Source organism: Citrus clementina, unplaced genomic scaffold, assembly GCF_000493195.1.
Source record: "Citrus clementina cultivar Clemenules unplaced genomic scaffold, Citrus_clementina_v1.0 scaffold_2, whole genome shotgun sequence".
Taxonomy (NCBI): domain Eukaryota; kingdom Viridiplantae; phylum Streptophyta; class Magnoliopsida; order Sapindales; family Rutaceae; genus Citrus; species Citrus x clementina.
In genome coordinates, this window is record NW_006262688.1 from 22,635,678 (window position 1) to 22,659,685 (window position 24,008).

At 35.1% G+C, this 24,008-nt stretch overlaps 1 protein-coding gene and 1 non-coding gene across 2 annotated transcripts; both read right to left on the reverse strand.

Moving 5' to 3' along the window:
• Positions 1 to 337: 337 nt before the first annotated feature.
• LOC18051020 (fatty acid hydroperoxide lyase, chloroplastic) lies at positions 338 to 4,642 on the reverse strand. Its single transcript, XM_006447537.2, has 2 exons — positions 3,998 to 4,642; positions 338 to 1,577 (listed from the first exon to the last, which is right to left on the reverse strand). Exons 1-2 carry the CDS (start codon positions 4,463 to 4,465, stop codon positions 546 to 548), a joined length of 1,500 nt encoding a protein of 499 aa, XP_006447600.1. The 5' UTR covers positions 4,466 to 4,642; the 3' UTR covers positions 338 to 545.
• Positions 4,643 to 7,426: 2,784 nt separating this feature from the next.
• Positions 7,427 to 7,530, reverse strand: LOC112101293. The gene has a single exon (XR_002907420.1). It is a non-coding gene; the product is annotated as a small nucleolar RNA R71 (small nucleolar RNA).
• Positions 7,531 to 24,008: the final 16,478 nt, after the last annotated feature.

A 24,008-nucleotide genomic window follows, 5' to 3' on the forward strand; every position in this document is an offset into this window, starting at 1 on the left:
GTAGGCATCCTTTGCCGGCCCAGGCCCGTTGGCCATACCTGTGGGGTTTAACGTGATGTGAAGGTCATTTGCCTTATTTATTATTACTGCCATGCCATTTTGGATTCAGTGTCATTCAATTGGTCAGCAATTTAGCGCCTCATAAATGACTGGTCGAATTTATATCTTCATCTCTGTCGTTTCCTTATTTTAATTAACAAGTTGGGTGGCACGTCAATCAATTGCGACCAGCGGTAGCTTTGCAAGCCACCCATTTATGACGACCCCATTCACGTGACCATAAATAAACTCAAGGCATTCATAAAAAAAAGTAATGGGAAAGATGGAGAGAGCCGCGTCGCACCATAAATATCATCCACGAGACTTTTTTATTCATTCACCGGTTCGCTACTACTACATCCAAGGGAACCGGTGGGACCCATCTCTACATAACTTTCTCTATTAACAACCAAACCAGACAAACGTTACAACTCGACGTTACGTTCACGATCCATCACCGTCATACGACCCCATTCACGTGATGATGCTCACGTTCAAAATCACCATCACTTGGCCTTTTCAACGGCCGTGATCGAAGATGAGTTCCCAGTAATAGACTCGTACCTTTGGAACACATAAGCCACGATCAAACAAGCAACGAGAGTCACGTAATCCTTTCCGGCACACTGCTTGTTCATGTCATTGGGAGTCCCCGTCTGTGGCCCATTTGACCAATACAAGTAACTCAACAACTCGCTCCCCTTTTCGCCCATAAACCTCTCAGCCTTAAAACTCTCAGCATCGTCAAACACCTTCGAATCCCTCATGACCAAAGGCTGATACCCGCAAAGCAACTCACCTTTCTTGATATCGTACACCGAGTCGTACGAGCTCAGTTGGAAGTCCTTCCTTGCCCTTGCAAACTGGAGAGGAACCGGTGGGTTAAGTCTCAGAGTTTCGTAAACCACAGACTGAACCAACTCTAGACTCTTGACTGACTCAAAAGTCAAGGCGGATGTCCCACATTTCTCTTTCACTTCACTTCTTAACTTTGCCTGCAACCCAGTTGTGTCACTAGCAATTGCATTAATCAGCTTTGGCACAAAAATAGAGAACCCACCGAAAGCATTAAACCCTAGAATGAACAGCAAGTTGTGAATGGCCTCTTCTTTTGTTAGCCCAAACTCGTCCTGCCCCCGCTGCACAACTTCTTTGCCTTCCTTTTCAACGAAGTTGTGGAGCTTGTTGTAGTCTCCACTGACAAGGGCAAAAGGGTAAGCAAAAGAGTGAAGAAAGATCTCTTCAAGGGGCTGCAAGATGTTTATGCTGACTGTGGGCAGGATCTGCAAGGCCAGCCACTTGTCGAGCATGGAGAAGCCGTTCTCGGCGATTTCGGCGTCGGCTTTTGGGTCGGCTCCCACGATCGATTTTGAGAGGAAGTTAAAGACGCATTTTTGTAAAGGGACCATGTAGCTTATGCTGTTCTTTTCGGAGAGCTCTTTCTCGACGGTGTCGAACAGTGTGTCCAGACTTGATACCACTTCTGATACCCATAATTTTGAGCTTCTTTTCAGAGTGTCCATGGCGAAGCCTTTGAGCTGATCAATAACAAGGACGGTAGTTAATTAAACATTTAAATATATTTTGGCGGGAAAACTGTTTTTTTTATTTTTTTATTTTTCCAAATAATTATGGTAATGCTATCAAAATCATGAAATTACTTAAGGGTTCAACACAGAAAACGTGCACGTGTGTTACCATCTAGGAGACTTTTCCTCACCATAAAATCTAGATATTTTAGAAATACAAACATGACAAATTAAAATTTAATTTTCAATGGAAAACAAAAAGATTAATAATAGATACCTGAAAATTTTATTTCAAATTTATATTTTAAGTAATGTGCCATTCTGTAAGTAGTTGATTTCTTTTCCTATAAATTTTATGTAAAGTAATTTCACTACTTTCATAATCAATGAAATAAATGAATGATAAATTATTTAAAATAAAATTTTAAGATAAAATTTTATTATGTGTAGTACTACTAAGATGAAGAATCAGAGGAAAAATTTCAGCACCATACTTCTTTTCTATTAAATTTTTGTCATAAATATCTCGCCATACTAATCTGACTCACGATCAAGGAAGCATCCAAGATTTTAACCCGAAGGGCGAAAGGAACCTCCCATCGCTTGTGCTACTAAATAAGATTTGACGACGAGTGGCGTGAGAAAGCTTAAACGGACCACCAAGCTAGCTAGTTTCCAAAAATGCACTCTTAACTGGTAGCGGAAAACTTGAAATGTTTTCCTACACGAGACAAATTAATAGGAGGTGACAGCACGTGGGCACGCCAAAGAGAGTGCAAATATGTACGAGACTACAGGCTATGTGCCCGAAAGTTATTGGGTCTGCAAATATCGTCTCATGAACCTTATCTTCTCTACAAAATTTTCTCAGAAATAAATGGTTTTTCTGATGCTTTTGGACAAAGATTAAGTCTAGTATTAGATAGTGAAAAAAGACTATTATTTAATACTCCAATGTGTCCTCTTTTTATCTCTTAAGAGCTACTTACTCGCTCAGGCCTAATTAGCCTTAAATTTGATCCATATTTTACGCTCCGTATAGAGTTTGTAAAGATATATCGGTTTCTAAACCGTAAGCAGCTTGAACAATCACAGTAAATCAGTAAATGGCCGGAGTAATTCAGCCATCCACATCTTATCCTACCTGTCAAGTGTTTCACTCACGAAATGGCCTAAATGTTTGTTCATACAAAGAAAGTTCAGCATTTATCACTATTAATTCATTTAATTGGATTCAATTCCGAAAGAGAGGGGAAAAAAAAATCAATAGTTGATAACTTGATCTTGTATTTGTGTGTATCACATGATAGAAAATTCCAAAAAGATGCCTATCTGCCTCTCTATCTATATATACCCAAAAATATATATATAGTTGAGTTGCTAATGAAGGTCAATAATTGACGATATTTATTATATCAATTTAAAACAATAACTCAAGCAAACAATTACTAGTGTCATGCGTTATCCCCAAAATAAATAAATAAATAACAATTGATATTCTTAAACACCAAAACAAATGGCCGTCCATGATATAATTACATAAACATAATGATTGTCAACATTAGAGATTAGAGATGGCAAAACCCCGGGCCGGGTCCGGGTATTGCCATGACCGGACCCTGCCCGGATGCAACCGGTCCGGGTCTGGGTCCGGGCCGGGTTTTAATCCGGGTACCCGGATTTTATATTTTTTAATATTTATGTGTATATATTTTTTATTTTTTGGTAATTTTATAAGTTTTAAATTTATTTCAATAAAATTTGACATGAAAATATAAATTTTAAGTGTTTAAAACTTTATATATGTATAATAAATAAGTCAAATAAATATAAAATATTTAAAATAATATATATTTTATAATTTTTTTTAATAAAATCCGGATTCCGGGTTTATCAAGTGATGTCCAAGACCGACCCGGCTTCATACCCAGGCCAGATAATACCCGGCCCGCAATGCCCGGGTACGGTCCGGATCCGGACCGAACGGGTATTTTTACCACTCTATTAGAGATTGGATCAATCGTAGAGAATAAAAAAATAATATTAATAATAATTTTGTCATTGTCACAAATAGATACCAATTGATATTCGTACGCGCCAAAACCAATGGTCATCGATAATATATTCCGTACAGGCAAAGATTGTCGAAATAGATCAGATTTATTGTAAAGAACGAAAAATATATTATAAAAAATGTTTGATGTTTTTGAAAAGTAACACATTTTTTAAAAAACAAATTACAAACTTTCAAACCAAACATCATTTTATCATTCATGATGAAGAGTGAAATATAGAGCCTCACTACTCAATAAACAGCTAGCAGCAACAAGCAGTAACACAACACCAAAAAATAATTAAAGAAAAAGGTTAAAAAAAAAAATTAGAACTAACGAAATGAAACTAGTTGATGATGAATTAAAGATTCATACCTGGGCATGTTTAGGCTCAGAAGTATCAAGATAAGCACTAACCCTCAAGCCTCCTGTAAACTTAACACTGGGCATGAAATCACCAACAAGAATATTTTTCTTCTCCACAATCTCCATATCAAAGAGATGAGCAAAAGATTTGCAGTCAAGAACAGCAATGACATTGGGGTTTACGTTGAGAAACAAAGGCCACGTGGGTGGTATGTTTGTACGGAACACCGTGCTCTTGTGCTTTTCAATGCGTTTTCTGAAGAAAGTTTCAGGACCCTGGAACCAGAAATAGTCGAGGCGGTCGGAGATGGGGCCCAGAAGGGGCCAGCCGTAGGATCCGGGGATTGTTCGGAGCGGGAGCGACGTGGACGGTGGTGATGAAGTGGGTGTGGAGAGCGACTGTGACTGGAAGGGCGATGATGAGGGCATGTCTGGTGATACGCTCATTGAGTTTATCATCATCATGGAGGCATTCATATTGAGCTTGGATTGGTGTGTTATCTTCTGATATTTGTGACGATACTATTATCAATCAGTGGAGTTAATAACTTCATATTTATATTATATTGGAGGCAAGACTTTTGACGTAACACAGTTTTTGTACTCATCTTTTGATTAGATTGCGCATATGGAATCCATGGACGAAAAGTGACAGGCAACTGGCTACGGGCCAGAGGGCTTTGTAGATGCTTAGTTAAAAACTTAAAAGACATTTAATTTGCCACCGGCTATTAATGACCACGAGACATTTTAAAGAGCCATCAATAGTTGAGCAAATCTAGGGATGGGCAATGGGCACCAGCTGTCGCAAGTTTGTCATTATTAAATTTATATTTATAAAAAAAATTAATTATTAAATAGTGAGTTTTAATTTTTTTAAAAAAAATTATTCGGATTTTAATAATTATCAAATCTATAATAATATCCAATAAATTTTTTTATATATTTCATATTTAAAATCACAAATATTAAAAAATATTTTAATAAAACTAAAAAAATTTAAATTATATAACTCTATGTAAATTTGTAACAATACATAAAATGTCATATAAAATAATTAATTCTAAATTTATTCAATAAAAATGAAAACTTAAAATTTCAATATCAATCCAAAAAAACAAGTCCAAAAACAATTTTCAAGTTTAAATATAAAATACACAAGCCTATTGTTGAGTGTTAGAAAATGCATATTTATAAAGGAGAAAACCGTCATTTTACATTTCAAGTCTTACTAACAACCCTTACTTTTATGTATTTAACATTCTTATGATTTAATTACGTGTGTTTTATTTTAATTAAGTAATTTATGTATTTTAGGGGCATTATAGTCATTTCACAATAAAGGAGAGATCAGACGGCAAAACGGACATCACTTTTGAACTCAGGACGGTCGAAAACCTTAGGAGGAGCATAAAAGGAAAAATGGCACTATTCACATGTACGGTACTATTCACGTGTACGATACTGTATACGTTACTGTTCACGACACTGTTCACATAGACGGATGATGACGTGGCATTGACCGATGATGTGGCATTGACTGATGAGGTGTCACGATCCTGTTGGACTAAAATTCTTATGTACTGTTGATGGTGACGTGGCAGCATATCAGTGGACGAAAAATCTCGCGTACGGTGCATGCATCACACAGGATTATTTTCAACCAAACCGCGTTACTGTTCATCCGGGTCAAACCGCGTTACTGTTCAAAGTCGGGTCAAACCGTGTTACTATTCATCCGCGTGGTCAAACCGTGGACTGTTGACTGATGACGTGGCGCAATCCTGAGCGTCCAAACTGTTTTTAATCCGATGGCCATGATTTACTCCATGTATCTATAAAAAGGGGGCCTCCCCCCCCTAATCTGATATCTCTGAATCCATTTTTGGGATCCATTTTCTGTAATTCCCTCTCCATCTTGTATTTTCTTCGTATTTTAATAAATTCCCATTTTGCCCCTAGTTCAACTATGAGTGGCTAATTTTCTTTCAAGCTTGGGTTGAAGGTGAAGTCTCAACATGTGTCATGGGCTTAATTTGGTAAATTTATTTTCTCTTCCCCTCTAATTTTTGTGGATGTTTTGACTTCTCGTCGACAAATAATAATAGTCTTGTCTAGATACCGCCTTGGTTACACCGGCTCTCTAGTATAAGGTTATTATTATTTGGCACGATAAGCCCTTAGCACCATATTGATTAGAGCGTGGTTCATGAGGTGTGGATTCCCCCCTCATGATTTAATTAGCATTAATACGGATTATTTAGCCCATGATGCATGTTGATACGGATCCAGATACCCAAGTACGTCATTTCAATATAATTCTCGTCAATTTATTCTCGCCATTTCAATACCAATTTTAGAATTTATCCTCGCCATTTTAATTTAAGTTTTAGCATATTCCAAATCATTTCCACCATAAATCCAATCACCCATTTACAAAATTAATTCTACACAATTAAAATCCGCCTCCTCGTGGGATCGACACTCGTCACCATAGATCTATACTACAATAGATTCGTGCGCTTGCGAGTACATTAAAATTTGCACAACAAGTTTTTGGCGCCGTTGCCGGGGAGGTAAGTAATTTTAATTCATAGAATTAATTTTTGTGAATAATTTCTTTTATTTGTTTTCTTGTATTTTTTTATTATTAAAAAAAAAAGAAAAAAAAAAGTGAATCTACATTTAAAGGTTAGTATTTCTTTTCTTTTTCTCTTCTTTAAAATTCTGTAATTTAATTTTCCATTTATTTTTCTTTGTAATTTTTTTTGTTTATCTTATTAATTTAATTTTTAGTTAATTTCTTTCACGTATTTATTTTTGTGTATTTTTATAGAAAGGTGGTAATAGCGCAATAAGGTTAGTATCGTAATTTCTCACTCTTCTTTATTTTTATTTGTTTTGTTCCCATCTTTGTTTTTTGTTTTGTTTGCATCTTTATTTTTATTTTATTTATTTTGCATGCATGGTCGTAGGTCATTATTACCTAATCTTGAACCTATAGACCTTGAATTAGAAAAAACACTTCGCACACACAAACACGTTAAAAATAAAATGGATTTACAAGCACCACAGGAGAGGCCATTTAAGGACTATTTTAGTCCCTTAGCTAATTTGAGCACGTCATGCATAAGATACCCAAATGTAGCTGCTAGGAGTTTTGAATTAAAACCTAGTGTGTTAAATTGTCTCCCTACATTTTATGGCCTAGAAAATGAGGATCCATATAATCATTTGAATGATTTTCATGCCATTTGTCAAACATTCAAATATGAGAATTTTTCAGATGATGATGTTAAACTTAGACTATTCCCATTTTCTTTAAAAGATAGAGCTCGTTCATGGTTAAATACTTTACCTGCTAATAGCATTTCATCATGGGAACAAATGGTAACTAAATTTTTGAATAAATATTTCCCAGTGCATAAAACCAATGCTATTCGCAGGGAAATTTCAGAGTTCACACAAAGAGAGGACGAGCAGTTTTTCGAAACATGGGAGCGATTCAATGGGCTACTCTTGAAGTGTCCACATCATGGGTACGAGAAATGGCACCAATGCCAATACTTTTTGGAGGGATTACTGCCGAATGTGCAAGAATGGCTAATGGCAACAAGTGGAGGAGAGCTAATGTCAAAAAGTGCATCAGAAATTTGGGAATTCTTCCAGCGACAAGCGGATAATTCCCAACAACGGAGTCGATCACTCAGGAATACTAGACGAATTAAGGGAGTAAATGAGGTTCACATTGGCGAGTCAACTTCGGGAATCAAAGAAGTTAAGGAGATGGTTGAAGGTCTTGCTCGACAAATAGCATCGTTATCGACTGCTAAATCAACAGAACCACATGACCAGGACTCATACTCAGATCAAGCCAATGCCATAGGTGTAATGAGAAAGCCATCAAATTACAACCCATACTCCAACACATATAACCCTGGATGGAGAGACCACCCCAATTTTTCATGGTCTCAAGGATTCCAACAGAATGGACCAACAGCTCCAGCTCCACCAATTCCACAAAATCCTCAAGCCTCTCAGCCCCCATTTAGACCATTCAATCAGAATCAGAACTACTCTCAACCCAGACCATGGGAGGATGCATTCCAAAATTTCAAGAATGTTACTCACTCCACGATTGAGCAACAGAACCGCACCATTGATGGACTACGAAATGAATTGAGAGCGGGCTTCAACTCACAAGCTCAATCAGTTTCAAGCCTCGAGAAGATGGTGGGACAACTCGCTTCTTCAGTTCAGACCTTGGCAATGACTGTTGAGAAAGGAAAATTTCCAAGTCAACCAGTGCCTAATCCTAAAGGAGTGCATGAAGCGAGTACCAGTTCACCACAGCAGCATGGAGAGGTCAAAGCAATAATGACCTTGCGAAAAGGAAAAGAAATCGACAACAAAGTGGAGATGCCAGTGACAAAAGAAAATCAAATTGTACCTGTGAATGTTGAGGAATCATCACCGGAGGAGAAAGAAGAAACCAACCCACGAGAATACGTTCCGAAAGCTCCATTTCCTCAGAGGTTAGCGAAAGGAAAAAAGGGAAAATCTACAGGTGAGATTCTCGAAATCTTCAAACAGGTAAGTGTTAACATTCCTTTACTTGATGCTATAAAGCAAGTTCCATCTTATGCCAAGTTTCTTAAAGATCTTTGTACTAAAAAGAGAAATATGCATGTCCAAAAGAAGGCATTTTTAACAGAAAACGTTAGTTCTATACTCCAACATAAAATTCCTTTAAAATGCAAAGACCCAGGCTCCCCCACTATCTCATGTAGTATAGGGAACCACACAATTGAGAATGCTTTGTTGGATTTAGGAGCTAGTGTAAATTTATTGCCTTACTCTGTGTTTGTGAAACTTGGACTGGGAGAATTACACCCAACTCCAGTGGTGTTACAACTTGCAGATCGGTCCACGAAAATACCTCGTGGTATTGTGGAGGACGTGCTTATCCAGGTAGACAAGTTTTATTTTCCTGTTGATTTCATTGTAATTGACACTCAACCAATACAGGATTCAAGGAAGCACATCCCCATTATTCTAGGCCGACCTTTCTTGGCAACTGCGGATGCTCACATTCAATGTAGGACCGGAAATATGCAATTGTCCTTCGGCAACATGACTATGGAGCTGAACATCTTCAACATTGCCAAACAACCTCACAGTGCAGATGATGGAATTGTTGATGTGGATTTAATTGAAGCATTAGTTGATGACACTTTTCTTTCAAACCTTAGTGATGATCCTTTACAAACATGTTTAACTCACTTTGGTTTTGATTTTGATATTGACAGATCAGTCGATGAGGTCAACGCCCTACTTGACTCAACACCATCCATGGACACTAATAAATGGAAATCAAGAGTTGAGCAACTAGCACCATCAGAGAAGCAACTCATTCCATCATCAGAATCACCACCGAAACTCGAGCTCAAACCATTGCCCAACACTTTGGAATATGCGTTTTTGGGAGAAGAAAGTACTCTGCCGGTAATCATCTCATCATCCCTAAATGACGAACAAAAAGGTAAGTTGTTGGATGTTTTAAAAGAGCACAAAGAAGCATTAGGATGGACCATAACAGATATTAAAGGTATAAACCCAGTAGATTGCATGCATTACATTCACCTTGATGAAAATGCTAAAACTACTAGGGAGATGCAACGTCGGTTAAATCCTAACATGAAAGAAGTTGTTAGAACTGAGGTTCTTAAGCTATTAGATGCAGGTATCATTTACCCAATTTCTGATAGTTCATGGGTCAGTCCTGTACAAGTTGTCCCTAAAAAGTCAGGAGTCACAGTAGTTACCAATGCTGATAATGAATTGATACCCACTAGAGTGACTACAGGATGGCGTGTATGCATTGATTATAGAAAGTTGAATTCTGTCACACGTAAAGACCATTTTCCTTTACCATTTATTGATCAAATGCTTGATAGATTAGCAGGACATGAATTTTATTGCTTTCTAGATGGCTACTCAGGATATAATCAGATTCCCATAGCACCAAAAGATCAAGAGAAAACTACTTTCACTTGCCCTTTTGGCACATTTGCATATAGAAGAATGCCATTTGGATTATGTAATGCACCTGCTACATTTCAACGATGCATGCTAAGCATTTTTTCTGATATGGTTGAACGATTTCTTGAAGTCTTTATGGATGATTTTTCTGTCTTTGGTGACTCGTTTGATCAATGTTTACATCATCTAACACTAGTTTTGCAGAGATGTGTCGAGAAGAACTTGGTATTAAATTGGGAGAAATGCCATTTTATGGTAAAACAAGGTATTGTTCTCGGTCACATCATTTCGAGCAAAGGTATTGAGGTTGACAAAGCCAAGGTGGATCTCATTTCTAATCTTCCTCCACCCAGAACAGTCAGAGAAGTAAGATCTTTCCTTGGGCATGCTGGTTTCTATAGACGTTTCATTAAAGATTTTAGCAAAGTTTCTAGACCCTTATGCAATTTACTTGCTAAGGATGTACCTTTTATCTTTAATGATTCATGTCTTATGGCGTTTGAAAAATTAAAACGGTTGTTGACATCATCACCCATCATTCAGGCCCCAAACTGGAGCTTACCATTTGAGCTCATGTGTGATGCATCTGATTATGCAGTAGGAGCAGTATTAGGACAAAGAGTTGATCGAATTTCCCATGTTATTTACTATGCTAGTATGACATTGAATGATGCACAGTTGAACTATTCAACTACTGAAAAAGAAATGCTAGCAGTAGTGTTTGCATTGGAAAAATTTCGATCTTATCTCATTGGTTGTAAAATAATTGTGTTCACAGATCATGCTGCTCTTAAATATCTTCTCACAAAGAAAGATGCAAAAGCTAGACTAATTCGTTGGGTGTTACTTTTGCAGGAATTTGACTTGGAATTCAAAGATAAAAAAGGGACAGAAAATGTTGTGGCGGACCACCTCTCTCGTCTCCATTTTGACACAATTATAGAACAATTACCATTAAATGAGTCATTTCCAGATGAACAATTAATGAGTGTGGAAGTATTACCTTGGTATGCTGATATAGTTAATTATCTTGTTACAGGTAAACTTCCAGAGCATTGGACCAAGCAAGACAAGGCTAAATTCTTTGTAGAGATAAAGAATTTCTTTTGGGATGACCCGTATTTGTTCAAGTATTGTGCGGATCAAATTGTTAGACGATGTGTCCCAGAAAGTGAAATTCAGAATATCCTTTCATTCTGCCATGAACAAGCTTGTGGAGGCCATTTCAGTGCTAAGAAAACAGCGACTAAAGTTTTACAATGTGGTTTCTATTGGCCAACACTATTTCGAGACGCTTACACTTTTTGTTCTTCATGTACTAGGTGTCAACGAATGGGGAGCATTACACGAAGGAACATGATGCCACTAAATCCAATTTTAGTGGTTGAGATTTTTGATGTATGGGGTATCGACTTCATGGGACCCTTTCCCCCTTCTTTTGGCCATCAATACATATTGGTTGGTGTTGACTACGTCTCAAAATGGGTAGAAGCAATTCCATGTAGGACCAATGATCACAAGGTGGTGATAGCATTTTTGAAAAGCAACATTGTTTCACGCTTTGGATTCCCTCGAGCAATAATCAGTGATGGTGGTGCCCACTTTTGTAACAAAGCATTCAAAGCACTTTTGACAAAGTATTCAATCACACACAAAGTGGCGACCCCGTATCATCCGCAAACCAGTGGCCAAGTTGAGATCTCCAATCGAGAAATAAAGCACATATTAGAAAAGACGGTGAGGCCAGACAGGAAAGATTGGTCATTAAGACTTGATGATGCATTATGGGCATATAGAACGGCTTTCAAGACCCCGATTGGGATGTCACCCTACAGGCTAGTGTATGGAAAAGCTTGCCACCTACCTGTGGAACTCGAGCATCGTGCGTATTGGGCCATCAAGAAATTCAATTTTGACATGCAGCAAGCCAACTCAGAAAGAAGATTACAACTGGCAGAACTTGAAGAAATTCGCAATGATGCATACGAAAATGCCAAGATTTACAAGCAACGAATGAAAGTCTTCCATGACAAGCACATTATGAGAAAATCGTTCACTCCAGGTCAGAAAGTGCTTTTATTCAATTCTCGCTTGCACCTATTCCCAGGTAAGTTACGCTCTCGTTGGTCTGGTCCCTTTATTGTTCATACTGTTTTTCCACATGGGGCAATTGAAATTAAGGACCCAAAGAACGGTGTCACGTTTAAAGTTAATGGTCAAAGATTAAAGCCATATCTAGAATACCAACCACGTGGAGAAGACACCGAAATAAATTTGAGTGACCCACCAGATTTGAATTGATTTTTTTTCTTTCTTTTCGTTGATTTGATTTTGTTTTCTTTCTTTATATTATTCTTTTGCTAATTGAAATTGTTTTTGCATAAGTGTGTTTATTTTACCATTAAGTTTTCTCTTATCATTGTTAATCATGAGTCTCATACTTAGGCCATTCCTCCTGAACATTCTTAAACCACTTCAACGTGTCAAAACTCATCTCAAAAGGCAGATTCAATTTTGTAAAACACAACGCATTTGGGCTCTACAACCACCAGAGTTAGTAGCCTATGTTGAGGGTTTAGAAAGCCAACTCAGAGACATTGAGAGAAGTGTTTACGACATCCAGTTGGAGCTTGAGGTAAATTCAATAAGAGGACGATTTTAATTTTCTTTGTGTGTTTTAATTTGTTTTTCTATTTGTGTGCTTTAGTTTGTTACCCCGGTGAAGTGGCGGATAACGGTACTCCGTGACAATCAAGTCGGTTACTTCAGTTTCCCATAATAACTGATATTCTGAGGCGAAGGTATGGACAGAAACGAGATTCTAACGAAGCTTCACAAGCGATTCCCTTCACTTCCTCAGAATGCCCTCCTTACGATCTATAAAGCTCGGTCCGAACGCATGCGATTACTCATGAGAAATAACATACCTGCTGACATCCGTTGGTTAATCGAGGCTAAAGTACGATCGGCAGGTGAGTTACCTCCAAAATTTATTGCATACATGCCTGGTTGTGGTAAAGGAAATTATGCAAGAAAACGACGAGCTCGAAGAATTTCTGTTGCTTGTCATAAGTGTGCCAGAATGAGTTGCAATAAAAACCCATGTTCTTTAGGAATGATGTCTGATAACAGGGAAGATAAGATTCAATTCATTAGGGATGGCTTGAATAAGGAGTCATTGGATGATATCCTTTTGTCTCTTGAAACGCATCCCAGTGGATATGTGCAAGGAGCGATTCTCCAGTTATGGCCATTATTCCAGAAAGAGCATGCACGATATAGTCTCGGGAATCTGACTATAAACGACCCTGTTTGCCTGTTTATAAGAAAACTGGATGGGAAGCCTATCCTCGACCCATAGAGGGCGTTCAAGCCGTTTCTGGACGTAAAACCAGAGGAAGATGTGAGCCACAGTCGCAACTACGTGTAAATATCCTTTTACTTTACTGTTATTTTATTTCATTTCACTGTTGTTTTATTGTTTGCATTATTGTCTTTAATAATTTTATTACTGTTTGCTTTTTCCTTTTTACTGTTTTCTTTTTGACTCGCGAGCCATGTGCTTCATGCGTTATTTGACACTAACATGTTACCTCATTCACAGCTGTGACCCACTATCACCAAGACTCTTAAATGTGATTTCTTTTGTCAAACACTCACAAATTGTTTTTGAGAAATATTCCAATGGCAGCTACTCCCAATAGACAATTCAAGAACATTTGTGTGCTTTCTGGATTTACCTATGGCAAACATAAAGAGTTCGTTGAGGCAGCCATAGATCTTGGTCGAAGCATAGCAGCGAGAAATTTACATTTGGTGTATGGAGGAGGTAACCGAGGGTTATCAAAAATGGTCTCCGAAGCAGCTTTTATCAGAGGAAGTCAAGTGTTAGGCATCATCCCAAGAGTCCTAAAACCATTGGGCAGTTCGTCTGACTCATCAACTGGAGAAGAGTTAGTCGTCTCAGGTATGCAAGAAAGAATAACTGAAATGCTTAATCATGCTGATGCTTTTGTTTTCCTTCCAGGAGATCTTGCAACACTAGAGGCACTTATGACACTAGCATCTTGGGCCCATCTACACATTCACCAGAAACCCATCGGTTTGTTAAATGTCAATAACTTTTATGATGGCTTTATCGCATTTCTTAACCATGCAATAAAAAACTATTTCATTCCCTCTAATGCGAAAAAACTCTTTATTTGTGCTCACACTGCTAATGAGCTACTTGATATGTTACAAGCTTATCGACCGGAGCCAGACCCCTGGACCTTTGTGTTGGAGCGTCCAAATAATGATGGTAACAGTAGCCGCAGTAAGAAGTACAAATTAGATTTAACTCTCCGCCTGTAAATATTTTCTTCTGTGTTGCACCACCCAGGTGATGTCTTCTAAACTCTACTTCTTTCATTTCAAACATTGAGGACAATGTTTCGTTCTGGTTGGGGGGAGGGAATAGTCGACAATTGTGGAATTTTGGTTAAGTTTTTACTAATTTTTTGTTGTAGAAACTAACTGTTGCTAACTTTTTGTGTTGAAGATGGCTGAATATGGAGTGTAGTTACTCTAGAAACGCATCTTCATTGTTTAAAAACAAATTCAAAAAAAAAAAAATTCAAAAAAAAAAAAAATTAATTTCAGACATTTTCTTTTTCTTTATTATGTGTTTATGTTTATTTTTCTTCTTTAATTTCTCCTCTATAAATATACATTTTCCAACTTTTGAATCAAAGATGGCTGAATATGGAGTGTAGTGCCTCTAGAAACGCATCTTCTTAGTTAAAAAAAAAAAAAAAATTTTTTTTTCTAATAAATTTTTCTACATCATTTTCACATTCCTGCATGCATATTTTTCTTTCATGTTTAGAATAGGTTGGGGGGTAGAATGTTGTTAAAAAAAAAAAAAATTGTGTTATTTGTTTTAACATTGGATGACATGATTAATTTCAAATTTTATTATTTGTATTATCTTTGGTCTTAAGTGATGTTACGCTATGTTTGCTACTTTACATGTTGATGTCGGAGACAAATATGAGTTGCTTGAAGGAATGAACATGTCATAAATAAGTGCCAAGTGAGTTGTTGAGCCTATCATTTTCTTGGAGAGTAACCCTTTTGCCCATTCTCTATACAGCTTAGCAGTTTATTATTTTATACACGATCTCTACATTTCTTTTGAGTTAACCCTTTAAAAAAAATGGTAAAAAAAAAGAGTGTGTTGCTACATTTGGAGGCCCATCTAACTAGTAGATATTGAAAATTATTTAGAGCCCTAAAAGACGATGGAGAGGCCATCTTTGATCCGTTTGAGCCTTTCAAGCCATCCCTTTTATTTAATATCCATAGTTAACCCTTTTGAGCCTTTAAAAAAAAAAAAACATTTTCTTTGTCAACTTATCATCTTGACCCACTCCGATTTGGAGTATTACCTGATATCTTATAAGTTCCATCACCTATGTATGTTTGAGAAAATGTAAATAATTATTTTGTTCAGTGAAGTTATGCCAAATAAAAGCAAAAAAAAAACAAAAAAAAAAAACAAAAACAAAAACAAAAGTTGTTGTTTCAAAAGAATAAAAATAGGTGAAATCCACCTTGCAACTTCCAAAAAAAAAAAAAAAAAAAAAAAAATTCTCTGCATTTTTCTCAAACATACACTTTGTTTTCCTTATTTTCCTTCTTTGTTAGCCATGTCCCTAGCCTACGTTTCGTCCTAATAAAAGTCCTTCTTGATTTTAGGGAACTATAGTTTGAAGTAGAAGCTAGTTATATGGGCTAAAAAGATGTAGTGATGCATAATTAAAAAAAAAAAAGATAAATAAAGTGGGTTGACTAACATTTTATTTGACTTGAGATCGTATTATTTCTAAGCTGAGGGCATATTTATTTCATCTTGGTGAGAGCATGTGATATCACTTCTTTATTATTTTCTCTCTCAATTACCATTCATTGGAGTGACTATTTTTATTGGGATTAATTTATTTGTGAGAGTGTCACTACTTCCAGTGAGATTTTGGGGTTTGACATGTCACTCTTGAGAGTAGCTAAAACAAAGTCTACTGGGCTAATTCATGTGGATGGTTGATGTGGGTGTGATGTTGCTTTAGACTGGAGATAATGCTTATACTTTTATTTGATTGCTATCATTAATCTGATGGAATAAATACGAGTGTTTCTATTAAAACAAAAAAAAAATTATTTTGAATTTGAATTTTGTTTTCGCTTTATTTGCTAGGGACTAGCAATAAGCTGGTTGGGGGGTGTGTTGAGTGTTAGAAAATGCATATTTATAAAGGAGAAAACCGTCATTTTACATTTCAAGTCTTACTAACAACCCTTACTTTTATGTATTTAACATTCTTATGATTTAATTACGTGTGTTTTATTTTAATTAAGTAATTTATGTATTTTAGGGGCATTATAGTCATTTCACAATAAAGGAGAGATCAGACGGCAAAACGGACATCACTTTTGAACTCAGGACGGTCGAAAACCTTAGGAGGAGCATAAAAGGAAAAATGGCACTATTCACATGTACGGTACTATTCACGTGTACGATACTGTATACGTTACTGTTCACGACACTGTTCACATAGACGGATGATGACGTGGCATTGACCGATGATGTGGCATTGACTGATGAGGTGTCACGATCCTGTTGGACTAAAATTCTTATGTACTGTTGATGGTGACGTGGCAGCATATCAGTGGACGAAAAATCTCGCGTACGGTGCATGCATCACACAGGATTATTTTCAACCAAACCGCGTTACTGTTCATCCGGGTCAAACCGCGTTACTGTTCAAAGTCGGGTCAAACCGTGTTACTGTTCATCCGCGTGGTCAAACCGTGGACTGTTGACTGATGACGTGGCGCAATCCTGAGCGTCCAAACTGTTTTTAATCCGATGGCCATGATTTACTCCATGTATCTATAAAAAGGGGGCCTCCCCCCCCTAATTTGATATCTCTGAATCCATTTTTGGGATCCATTTTCTGTAATTCCCTCTCCATCTTGTATTTTCCTTGTATTTTAATAAATTCCCATTTTGCCCCTAGTTCAACTATGAGTGGCTAATTTTCTTTCAAGCTTGGGTTGAAGGTGAAGTCTCAACATGTGTCATGGGCTTAATTTGGTAAATTTATTTTCTCTTCCCCTCTAATTTTTGTGGATGTTTTGACTTCTCGTCGACAAATAATAATAGTCTTGTCTAGATACCGCCTTGGTTACACCGGCCCTCTAGTACAAGGTTATTATTATTTGGCACGATAAGCCCTTAGCACCATATTGATTAGAGCGTGGTTCATGAGGTGTGGATTCCCCCCTCATGATTTAATTGGCATTAATACGGATTATTTAGCCCATGATGCATGTTGATACGGATCCAGATACCCAAGTACGTCATTTCAATAGAATTATCTTCAATTTATTCTCGCCATTGCAATTCCAATTTTAGAATTTATCCTCGCCATTTTAATTTAAGTTTTAGCATATTCCAAATCATTTCCACCATAAATCCAATCACCCATTTACAAAATTAATTCTACACAATTAAAATCCGCCTCCTCGTGGGATCGACACTCGTCACCATAGATCTATACTACAATAGATTCGTGCGCTTGCGAGTACATTAAAATTTGCACAACACCTATCAAACTGCAAAAATATTTTCAATTGGAAAAAAAAAAGATTAAAAAAACCACGGACTACTATCCAAAAGTAACAATACAATTATACAAAAAGTATCACCATTGCACCATCAACAATTATCATCTCAAATTCTTATTCAACACAAGTTCCAAGATTTAAAAATCTTCATTTCATTCACCACCATTAGCACCCATCTAACTTAATTCCTATAATAATAATTTAATATTAATATTTTCTAACACTAATACTTTCCAAACTCTAATCTAAAGAACAAAATAATAATAAGTATATAAATAATCCGTAATTATATAATAATTGTAAGAAGTATACGATAACCATAATTATATAATGAAATTAACTTGTATATAATAATTATAGAATAAGTTTCAAAATTATTAAACTTTTAGAAAAATAATTGACAAAAAGCATGGGTATCTGTCGGATATTTGACATATACCAAACTTGCCTACAACCCAGTGCAGGTTTTAATTTGTGATGTCAAATCTGCCCTCAACCTACAAAATTATCTGCGGCGGGCAGATTTTCACAATCAAATTTAAATGAAGGGTAATTTTTAGGGACCTCCCCTGAGGTTTGGCGTATTTACACATAGATAGAATGTATTGATGTAATTACAGACACCACCCCTGCCGTTAGTATAAAAATATGTATAATGCAGCATAGAAGGGTAAATACGTAAAATCATATTTAAATTTTAAAATAATTCAAAATTTAAGCTGAAAATTTGTTGATGTCCGGGAAATATTGACTGTTACAATCTCTTGTCCAGTGCTTTGCGATACTTGATGGACAAAAGAAAGCAAAAATCTTCCCTTTATCTTTCACATAAGCAAAATCCAACATCAATTTCTACTTTCTAAAGCTATCAAGAAGCAGCTCCTTTTGCCCAAAACTTTATCAAATTGAAGGAGAGTTCAGCTTCTGTTATGAACGAGATGAGTTCGAGTGGTGGCCCAAGACTTCCACGAAGTGAGTACTGGCAGTGAATGGCTTCAGCCGCGACTGGAATTGGAGCGAGAAAGAGGTTAGTCCTCATTTGTGACAGTTCAAAGATGCAAATAAGATGCAGTTGATTATTTTGTTGATTATTTTTTTTTAAGAATGGGTTGATTCTGAATTACTTACAAATGAAAATGGGCTTTCGAATTTTGATTTTTTTTTTATGCATGTAGATCTCGACAAGTGTGGTCTCTGATTTCTTTTTCTGTTAGTCAATTATAGTAAGTTGTTGTTTTGATTGTTGTTCATCTTTTTTTATTTTTCTTTTATTTTTTTAATTTTAAATATTCACTGTGTTTTTCGTCTTTAGAATTGAAGAGCAGTTATTATGTGTTTATGTGTTTGTATTTTTTTGGCAAAAATCTGTGCTGAATTTATATGTTTAAATCTAGATGGCGATTTTACAGAAGCTGTTTTGGATGAAAGTACTTTCTATGAAAGCATCCATATAAGAGTCATTGCAATAATTTATTGAAAAACTGTTAAATTTTTCCAAAAGAAAACATACAGGGTTGAAATTCTCTCATATGCAAACCTTTTATGTAGCATATTATCTATGATTGGCTTTCTCCTGATATCTGCAAATTAAGTAAGGGTTTTGTTAACTAATTGCTTTGATACTTGGTAATATTCTACTAATGGAATAAAAGAAAGCATATACACAATTACACACACACATGCAGTAGAGGAGATAGATAGATATAACAACAATACCTTATGAGGCATGAGAGCTTTGGGAATCACTCTATGCAACAAACAAAACATTAACAGAGACATCTTGTAATTCTTTCGTGTATTTTATATGTAAAATAAAATATTAATATCAAAAGAAAGAAAAAGAAAAAAGAAACACTCAAGAAACAAATCATTTAATTCTACAGTTCCTTAGCCAAATCAATCTTACGCAGCTTTCCAATTTAAATTTATTTTGTTTTCCATTGATGGAAAAGCTATTTCATAGCCATAACAAGGTTCTTCAAATCTTTATTATGTCGATTTAATGCTTAATCATTTTATTATTATAAGCTATCATGTTGGTAGCACATAGGTTGCAAATGAGGAACTAATTTATGGAAATGCAAGCAGAAAGTATTATTACAATATGATGTTCTCATTCAAAAAAAAAAAAAGATTATAATCACTGTGATACTTTCATCTTATCTTGATCTATTTGGAGTTGGAAGTATATCAAATTTGCTTTTAGAATATATCTTTTAAAACACAGCTTTAATTTGTTGTTCTATTAATTTTGTCTGGTTAAACAAGTTGGTGTTGGAGAAGAGAAAAACCAGCCAAACGATATCCATTGCTCACCTAGATCTGCATTTCCATCTCTTCCTTTTTATTTTCTTCTTTTAATTCCATTAATTCTTTTTCTTCCATGATGAGACATCTCCATCTCTTTCAAATGTTTTTGTTCATCCGGATAGTAACATAGCTGATGGATCTTAGACCTCATAGAATTAGAATTAGCGATGTTGATTTTTTTTTTCTAATCCTTGAACTTTAAATTGGGTTTGGGAGTTTCAATGGTTGTGCCAGCTTGTAATTTTCAATACTTAGGCAGCATGGTGCCATGGCTTTGAAAAGGCTGGTAATATCAATTCTCTTCCTTTGTGGCATGTATCGTTAAAAATTTTGAGCTCATAAGAGCATGTAATGTTAGGAAGCTTTCGTCACCAATAGTATTTTCATTCTCATATATTAAGACAATTATTTGCTTTTACACATAGAAAGAGTTGTACATATCAATTCCAAATTTGTCGACTACACACAGAGTTTGAAGTGTTTTGGCCTCTAAAACTTAAACTCAAACCAGCTTAGTCCATATCGTAATCTTGTTTGATGTTCTCATCTTGAAATGATTATTATTGATGGTATAATTTTCTTTAAACTTTCATGTAGCATATTTTAATTTATTAATGGTTTTTTGTTACTTACGATATGCTATTGTTTATAACTTGCAACCATGTTTACATGGAGATCGGGCTGTGGTAGCTGGAGATGAGATTGATGTAGCAACAATAATTCCAGAGTAATACACCAGCTTAAAGAAGATGTGGCAGGATGTCAATGTCAAGAATGTTTGCTTTGACAAGCCTATAAGACATGCTAAGGAAGTGAGAGTTTATGTCATTTTGCCATGGCTCATTTGTTGTATGTTTGATTAACTGGATGTGTTTGAGCTTAGAAAATCCATATGGTTGAGACACTGTTTGATCTTGATTATGTTGCATGCTTCTATTGATGATTTGAATGGATGATATTATTGAAACAAATACAAAGATTTCTTAAGTAGAAGATGAAGAATAAATTGTGTTTTGATGATTTATTTACCTACAAAAGCCTCCATTTATAGCTGTTGTCGCTGTTCAAATTATTAACATTTATTTACAACGATAATAATGGTAGCTTCATTTGATTTTGAAGAGTTTTTTTATAATAAGCAATGTCAACTACTTTACATTGATTGGTATTTTGGTCTTTTTCTGATGTCGTGTGATTTCAGCCAAACTTATTACCCGTCAGTTGTCAAAGCTTTATTTATCAATTTATTATTTTGGTGGGAAGGATATTATAGTAATTTTAAGAGTCTCCTAACGGTCAATCTAACTTATAATTAACGGCAGGGTTGGTGTCTGTAATTACATCCATACATTCTATATATGTGTAAATACACCAAACCTCAGGGGAGGTCCCTGAAAATTACCCTTTAAATGAATTTACGGGTAGTATTGCATCCCTAAGCAAATAAAAAAAAAAAGAATATATCATAAATATCATGCCTGTTACGCAACAAATAAATTATATCATATTATGTACTCGGGCAATTATTTTAAATATGTAAAGGGTAATGATATTTGTCCCATACCGACTCAGTGATGGGAAGGGGCAATGAAAACTAAATAAAAACTATATTATTTTACTCGATGTGTGAATCTATTTTGAATAGTAAAGAGTAATGATATGATATTTGTGCCATACTGACACACTGATGAAGGGCAATGAAAACAGCTTTGTTGTGCATATATAATAATGTCACAATAGCATCAATCTTGTTATATGAATATTGTTTTATGATTAGTTGAGATACACGCAGAGCAAGAGTACAACGAGATTGAACAAAATAAAATAATATATACTCGGAGTATCATAGAACTTTTACTGTACAAGATGTTCCAAATTAAGTTTTCGAACTCTCTTGTTAATTTTTCAAATCAGATTCAAGTTTTGTTTTTAAATCCATGCCTATACACTAGGGAATCATTATTTTACCAAACGGATGTCCCCTTAGGATTAAAACAAGTCAATTGAAGGGGTTAAATTCAGAATTATTTGGGTTTTGAAAAAAAAATTAAGCTAATAGAGTCGTCAAGAGCAGGTGGAAAAAATTAGGTGGAATTTTTTTTTTTTTTTTTTTTTTGGACATAAGAGGTCATTTGATAACTGAATATTATATTAAATTCTGACTAATTTAGATTATCTCAATTTAATAAATATTTAATGCAGTTATATTTTTAAATTTTAAATTGTAAACTTTAATTCAATTAAAATAATTTCATACTAACAGATCTCCGCACTTATTAATAAAATTGTGTGAAATTTTAAGTATAGGCTAAATGTCATTTCTCCTTTTAGAGATGACTGATGAGGTTTCTACAGATTAAGATTATTTGATTGAACGTGTGAGAAGTAATCGTATCCTTGGACTACAAAACGGCGTAACTTCCCCAGTTCCCAACTCCCGCCACTCATTAAATATTCCAATAAAATCCGTAACCCACAAAGTAAAAGTGGTCCCTTGGAATCTGATGGATGCCTCGTGCTTGCTGCCGCTGTGATTTTCTTCAATTATTTTTTTATGTTTACATTACGTGTCACATCATCGGCATGAAAATCGTGAAGCGGAACATAAACAGTAAACACGCACCCAAAAAAAAAATGTCACATGTTTTACAGACGGGGTTGTGCGTGAGTTGTGACACTTCAATTTTGCATCCTCCCAATATATTCCCTATAATTCCCAATTTATCCTTATTACTATTTTTCACACACTTTACTAGTTTAACTCGAAAACTCTGCCCCATTAACTCTAATCTAATCCAAGCGTAGTTTAGTATTTTCTTTAAGCCAAATGTATGAGCCTAGTCTAGTTTTGACTAATTGTGGACTATTTCAACGTCCATTATTCTTATAGAGACTCAAAATGCAATTCCTGAGAGCTAATTATGAATTTAATAGGTGTCTAATAATGCGTTGGTACTCTCGACGATGTTAAAGACATTAATATAAGTTTTTATAGGATTCTTTCTCTTAATTTACAGTAATTTCTTTGTGGCTTATGTTTGGTCGAAAAGAAATGAGAGGAAAGGAAATTAATGTAAAGGAGAGGAGAAGGAAAATGAGGGAAAAAATAAAAATAAAAATCAATCTCAATTTCATTATAAATTTAATAATTAATTTATCTTTTTTCTTTTTATTTCTTTCTCCTCTCCTTTTACTTTTTTTCAAACCAAACATGTCATCTATGTGAATAAATTTTCAAGTTAATTTTGATAAACTTTTGGGTTGCACTATAAATGTATGTATTTGGAGTCTTAATAAACTCAAAAAACTGAAATATTTTTCTAAATTGTAACCATTAAAAACAAGTTTGAGTTCATCATTCAACCTATATATATATATAGGTTGATTGAACAATCAAGTCCTACATGTTGGACTTTATTAAAATATAACAAAATTATTAAATCCTATTTGGAATATTATCATTTTACCATCAAAGTTATTCTTGTTGGGAAAATATGCTCTTTAAAAGCATATATGTTTATTTAATTGTAATAAACATTTTTTCTGATTAATAAAATTAATGAGGTATTTTATTCAAATATCTTAATTGCATTAATATTTTTATTAAAGTCCATTTAATCATATTATATGTATTTATGTAATCACCATGTGGATTCACAGAAGACATAAATACAAGTTATCTTATGATTAAATAAATTTAATTCGCAGTTGATAAATAAAGTTGGGCACTTTATTTAGGTATAGACTGTAATAAATTCATTGAATGATTTGTCTTAATCATGTATGAATTTATTGATGTAGTACGACTATATTGAATAAGATCACATATGAGATTTAATTAACTTTGTAATAACTGTCAGACTTATTAAATCACATAGGCATTAGTTTTATTGTAATCTTAATCTTGAGTTAATTATGATTTCATGATTGTAATTGTTATTCCATTTGAATTACCAATGGGCATGACACATACTTGTAGTCTAGATTACCCGGTATCTTG

What these genes read in the sequence shown, in the direction of transcription:
- LOC18051020 (XM_006447537.2), bottom strand. Translation starts at nt 4,465, where the DNA reads ATGAATGCCTCCATGATGATGATAAACTCAATGAGCGTATCACCAGAC. An exon ending in CTGAGCCTAAACATGCCCAG is followed by an intron (nt 1,578 to 3,997) that starts GTATGAATCTTT and finishes GTTATTGATCAG; the next exon opens with CTCAAAGGCTTCGCCATGGA.